This window comes from Hyperolius riggenbachi, chromosome 1 (assembly GCF_040937935.1).
Source record: "Hyperolius riggenbachi isolate aHypRig1 chromosome 1, aHypRig1.pri, whole genome shotgun sequence".
In the NCBI taxonomy this organism is placed as follows: domain Eukaryota; kingdom Metazoa; phylum Chordata; class Amphibia; order Anura; family Hyperoliidae; genus Hyperolius; species Hyperolius riggenbachi.
The window spans coordinates 255,922,271-255,928,811 of NC_090646.1; the positions used below are offsets into that span (position 1 = coordinate 255,922,271).

The following is a 6,541-nucleotide window of genomic DNA, read 5'->3' on the forward strand; positions in this document are numbered from 1 at the left end:
GACAAGACAAATAACATTTATATTGCGCTTTTCTCCTTGCGGACTCAAAGCACCAGAGCAGAGCAGCAGCCACTAGGGCGCGCTCTATTGGCAGTAGCAGTGTAAGGGAGACTTGCCAAAGGTCTCCTACTGAATTAGTGCTGGCTTACTGAACAGGCAGAGCCGAGATTCGAACCCTGGTCTCCTGTGTCAGAGGCAGAGCCCTTAACCATTACACCATCAGCCAACTGCTGATGTAGTTGTGTGTAACTTGTGACTTACATTGAGGATCAATTGGGTCCAAGTTGTATGTTGTGTATGTGACTCTTAACTTTCTATTGTGAGCAATAAACCATTTGGCAGTTGAACAGCATATACTGGTAGTGTGTGGTTTTTTCTTGATATTGTGTTTGACCAATGCTTGTACCTGCCTACAAATACATACAATTATATGTTCTTGAATATGTTGTTTCATCCATGTCACCCACCTGGAGCATATGGTATATTAACAGACTAATGTAAAGTGTGTAATGTAAATAATACTTGTGGTAATGTCCTTGAGAATCCCCCATGAGAACATGTATTAGTCAAAAACCTGTCTGTGACAAAGTTGCAAAGCAAGTGACAGTTACATAGGCAAAAATGTCAGTTATGCTGCATTTTACAGTCACAGTTCGGTGCAGCACCTACTCAGTAAGGATCCTTGGGCAAGACTCCCTTACACGGCTACTGCCTATAGAGTAAGGATCCTTGGGCAAGACTCCCTTACACTGCTACTGCCTATAGAGCATGTCCTAGTGGCTGCAGCTCTGGCGCTTTGAGTCCCCCAAGAGAGAAGCGCTATAGAAATGTTATGTGTCTGTCTGTGTCTGTATTTAAATGCAGTTTGGATTTCATTTGGTATTTAAAGTAAACCAGAGATCACAAAATCTAAAGAATCAATACTTACCCGGGGCTTCCTTTAGCCCCATAAGCACATGTGAGTCCCTTACCATCCTCCCGTGGTCTGCTGTTAGGCGCGATCAGCCCAGGAACTGGCTCAGTCGAATCAGTCCAGGTCTATTGCGCATGCGCAGAAGGTCCATGCAGAAGACCCAGACTGGACTGATCACAGCTAAACGGCAGACCACGGGAGGATGGCGAGGGACTCACAGGTGCTTATGGGGCTGGAGGAAGCCCTGAGTATGTATCGATTCTTTAGATTTTGTGATTTCTGGTACACTTTAAGTTCCTCCCTGGAAAGTTTCACATTAGTAACAGACTAATGTCTAGAGGCTTGAAGAGCAACCACTACCTGCTATATCACTGCATCCAGGCATTGGGTGTGTGCCTGGCAACCAACCTTTCTATATTCTATATACATGCAACTATTGGATCCAGTGTATTGACAAAGCCCCTGAGCTCAGTCACTTCATCACTCTTTCCATGCTTGTATTCTTTGGGCAATTTTTCAGCATACCTGCAGGTTCCACACATCTACTTATTTCATCAAAACCTAATGTTATTTTGACTTTCTTAGAGGTTGGGCTGCCTTTTATACCCCATTAACTGAATAAGGTTAAAGGCTTTTGTATTGTTCATTTCCTTTATTTTTGTACTCTCTACACCTCTTCTATGCTAAATATTACAATTCTTTACCAAGCATGTTCGCAGCATATTGGGCTCAATTCTGGTAGCTATGTGAGGTAAATATTTTTTTTGTAGGTAAAATACCCATGAGGTATTTTTCTCTTCTTTTATCAATTCTGAAAGATTTTTCTCCATTTCCGAACATGAGGTAAAACACGAGGTAAATGCATAGGCCTCGATTCATAAAAGTGCTGTCGGTAAGGTAAATCCGTGCGGGGAAACACCGCTGTCGGTATTTCAGCCTTCTGGGTGGTCATTCATAAAAATGTTTCTAGTTGTGATAGGAGTGCGGAGATATCCCGCTGTAGGCTAGCGTTAGGCTGTCGGTAGGCACGCGGAAACAGGAGAAGCTGGCCGAGTCCCTCCGTGCGGTGTTCTCTCTGCTGCTGCTTGGGAGGTCTGTCCCATTCACTGCAATGTATTCCGCACGCTTCTCGCCACATCAGAGGTAGCGGTAATCCCCGTCTGCATACTGCTTCCTCTAATCTTTATGAATTGACATTTGTTACTTTTGTTAAGATAACCACCGCGCAAGGCGGTGATTTATCGCTCTTCTCAGGAATGTCGGCTTTTCATGCGGAAAAAGCCTTTATGAATACAGATTTTGCTATGTGGTCAGTAAAGTGAGCTGTTTTCAGCATTTCCGCATGCGGGAATGCTTTATGAACCAAGGCCATTGAGTGAGGTAAAACATGAGGTATTTCAGTGGCAAGCCTGCAGCAAATAAGTAATAGTCTTTAATTGTCTTCCATAAGTTAGGATAGTCTCTGGAAGATGTTTTTTTTTTTTTGTGTGAGGAGGGAAGGTGTATTTGATTATGTAGCAACCTATGAAAAGTAAATTTTCTGGGGGGAGGGAGGGGGTCGGAGCACTTTTAGAGACTTTAGGGACTGGGGGTGTTGAGTACTTTTACTTTTAGAGGCTGGGGGTCTGGAGGGGGGGTTACAGCACTTTTACTTTTAGAGGCTGCCTCGGAGCACTTTTAACCAGAGGAGGGGGGGGGGGGGGGAATCCGTGTTTGCCGCAGTTTTACTTAATTTTTTTTTAAATAGATGCCGTGGGTTGGAGCATTTTTACTATTTTTCCCACCAGAGGTTGGGGAATGGCAATGTTGAGGGGGGGAGGGGGGGGGCAGATGAAGGATTGTACAGGGTTTGGAGCACTTTTTCTTTTTTAAAACAAAATGGAACCTGGGGGTAGGGAATTCGTTGGTCAAATCACTTTTACTTATTTCAGCAAAATATGGGGGCCCTGAACACAGAACAAGCTGAAAAGGCTCCATGTTATGTGACTGATATCACAATTCTGTCACAGCACTGCATTTATCATGTGGTAGAGGTAGGTCTAATTATGTGAGGTAAAAGACATGCAAAGACGCACTTCATTTCACTTCAGAATTCAAGTGTGAGGTATTTCACTACTAAATACCACACATTTTTAGTAGAAAATTACCACATGAATTACCTCATTACCTTTACTTAAACTACCAGAATTCAAAAGTTGATTTCCCTCATGAGGTAAATCCAATTCCATGAGGTAATTACCTACTAAACGCTACCAGAATTGAGCCCATTGGGTCTAATATAACCCAACTATCTAATTAGACATATTTCGAGTCTTTTGTTATATATTATAATTCAGGCTTGCATTCCATTTGTATACAATAGTTTTACTTCCCATTGTTGTTTAAACGTCTGATCTAGTGTTCATGTTTTACATGTACTATTCCTGTATATCCTTTTTAGTAAAGGTTCTCTTTGAAATCAAATTTACTCTGAACGTGCAAGAAAGTCTAGCAAAATTGAAGCTCTTTAAGCTACCTATAAGGAAAGGAAAGGTGGTAAACCCTTACCCACATAATTATTTCAAGTGAGAGTTAGAAGAAATATTTCTGCTATTATTGTGTTACATATCCCAAAGAGAGATTTTTTTTATATTGAAGTACCACTATTGTAAAAAATGTATACTTTTAAAATGAATGTATACACATACATTTAAGATGTACATTTGCTCCAGAGTAAAATACACCATAAATTACTTTTTTTCTGTATTGCATTCACAGTTGGTAATAAAAATCTGACAGGTGTTGGACAAGTCCATCTCCTCATAGGGGATTCTCAGTGTTTACTTTATTGTTTACAAAAGCACCCTCTGGAAAGGGTCTAGAAAAAGATGCTGGCCAACCAGCCTTGTGTTTTGCACACGATTCTGGCAGTTAGATTGCACAACTGCTATTCAGTTAGTGCTTGTGAAAATAAAGAAAACCCATTGAGAATCCCACGCGAGAAGATAGACTAATCCAAAACCTGTCGGATGTGTCTCATTTTTACTACCTTCTGTAAGTTACAGCAACATAGGAAAAAAGTAATTTATAGTTCATTTTACTCAGGAACAACCCACATTTTATATGTTTGCACTCTTGTATTTTAAATTTTACAATTTTTCAGAATAGTAGTCCTTATATACACCACCTTCACATGACACCAGGTTTTACACATCAATACTGTGATATGCCAAAGATCCCATCATCAAGAGCTTTTAATGGGGGTACTACTAAATTAAGCCTGCCTGTGATACACAGCAATACTAAATACAATTTAGCAGGAACAGAAGGTACTGTATTTGCAAAAATTAAGCTTTAAGCAAGTATTGTTTCCCATGATGCAGCATTCACAATTATGCAAATCATCTCTTTATGCCCCTAAAAGCCAGACACACATTCAGAGCCTAAGCCACTGGTGTATAGTGAGCCTATAGCTTATACATTTTACAGAGCCACTTCAATCCAAAATGCATACAGCTGTTTCAGATGTTCTGATCCTCATCAATGCATGGCATGGATTGAAATGACTCCATGGGATAGGACTTGAACCAGTACTAAGTCATACCCAGATAGCTCATTGAGACCCACAGCCACTAAGAAATTATAAGGGGCTACAAGGGACTCTCTTACTAAAAAAAAAGGATGCTAAATATAATTTTGCCTTGGTCCTTGATAGTTTTTTCTACAAATGTAAATAAATATGTAAACAAGGTTATTTTTTGTTTTTTGAAAAGCTTGGACCTCATGAACAAGAGAAACACAAAACAATGGATGGTACAATGAAAACCCCATATGTGGAGACATATGGAAGAAAGAACACAAAAGGTAATCATCAAGATGAAGTTATCCAGGAAAACATCCAACTACAATATAAAGAAGGCATGGGGTTGAACCACACAAGAGAATTATCCATGAATACTAATGTTACTGATGTGCAAGGTAAAACAAATGGAATGAAGTTTATCAAAACCAGAATGGACAAAAGAAAAATGGCTCATGAGACAAATGAAAAAGTTGAAGGAGACATGACTCAACCTTCCAAGCATCAAAAAGTTAGAAATAGTAAAAAGAAACAAAGATCAAGTAAGTTTGTTTACAGTAAACCTGGGCCTCCTCATTCTAATACTTCCACAGCTTTGGCTAACAATGACATTTTCAATGATAAGCACAGTGGTCACAAGAAAGTTAATAAAAGGAGTGTAGATTATGAAGACACTGACGATAATAACAACCTGGAACTAAATGAACCACTTTATTCTTATGACTTTCCTGATCCAGATAGATCCTCAGAAAACTGGGTAGATCTCAACTCGGACGATGTAAGTGAAAATCATGATCCTGCCATTTCAAGTGAAACTAATGAAACAGATTCAAGTGAGCTAAATAACTCTGCAGGAACACCTAGCACCCAAACCGAGTCAGAGGAGTCAGATAACACTAGTAGTTCCAATGAGTCTGCCAGCAATGATGGTTCCCAAGAAAGTACACCAGCTGGATCTGACGAGATGAATAGTTCACCTGTTTTAAATGGTAGATCCAGTCAATCAGATTCAAGTGAACCTGACGTACAAAGTAATATGTTAGCAATTCAAGATAATACCTCAGAGAGGCTCAATGATTCTTGTGACTCCAATATGAAAACTGACTGTGGCCTTTCAAGTGAGTCTCAAAGTACTAGTACTAGTTCCAGTGAATCCAGTGATCAAAGTGATTCTAATGAATCTAATGATATAAGCGATTCTAACTCTTCCAGCAATTCCTTTGAGCTCATTAATGGAATGGAAACCAGTCACCAAAATGTAGAAATTACTGTCAATACCACAGATGAAATGATTGAAAATGTTGCAAACAGATGAGGATGTTGTGTATCTGCACATATATGTTTATTATGAGATTATTATACTATCTTTTTACATGTTTATAGAGCATCTTTTAGATGATTTGAGATCATTTACGCTAAACTTAACTGGCAATGTTCAGCATTACCTTTTTCTTGGATGAAAACAATTAATCAGTTATCAATTTTTCTGGCTTATAAACGTATAATATCAGACAAGAATAAAAACCACATGACTAAGTTGTTGCGTTTTATTATGTAGCATCAAATTCCATTTTGAAGCACACCTGCCATACCCCTGGGCAACTCCAACTAGGCTTATGAATAAAAAGTCAATGTTAAAGCATACATATAGTTTCCCAGTTTATTTGAACATGTACAGTCTTGCACAGAGTAAAAAGTGCATATTTACCAAATTTAATTTACCTGAAATAACAGATTCTGTGGGTATCTTTCCTAAACCAGTAAAAACAAATTCAATAGGAGAGTATGGCTGAATAGTGGATGCTATTTCTGTTCTTAGAGAGTATCTGAGCTGACATGTAAATTTGTGTATGAACAGTCCCAAGCCTACATAGTACTAGGCTGTGTTCCTATATTATCTCACTGTTAGGGTTAAACATGTAGGACTATAAGAGACACTGGGCCCAATCCTGTTTCAAAATTTTTATTACATTTTTCATTTTCAGTTTAGTTTTTCTCCTAAGTTAATCTCCTAGGAGATAATTTTCATTTTCTGTTTACAATAACTTTTTAGCACTATGCAATTGAAA

General features: G+C 38.9%; 1 protein-coding gene across 1 annotated transcript; it reads left to right on the forward strand.

Annotated features, from left to right (window-relative positions):
- Window positions 1–667: 667 nt before the first annotated feature.
- On the forward strand, window positions 668–5,957 carry LOC137547617 (dentin sialophosphoprotein-like). Its single transcript, XM_068271106.1, has 2 exons — window positions 668–719; window positions 4,666–5,957. The coding sequence occupies exon 2, from the start codon at window positions 4,699–4,701 to the stop codon at window positions 5,785–5,787; it is 1,089 nt and encodes a 362-aa protein (XP_068127207.1). The 5' UTR covers window positions 668–719; window positions 4,666–4,698; the 3' UTR covers window positions 5,788–5,957.
- The last annotated feature ends 584 nt before the right edge of the window (window positions 5,958–6,541 follow it).

Excerpts from the sequence above, each read along its gene's own strand:
- LOC137547617 (XM_068271106.1), top strand. The coding sequence starts at position 4,699 with ATGGATGGTACAATGAAAACCCCATATGTGGAGACATATGGAAGAAAG.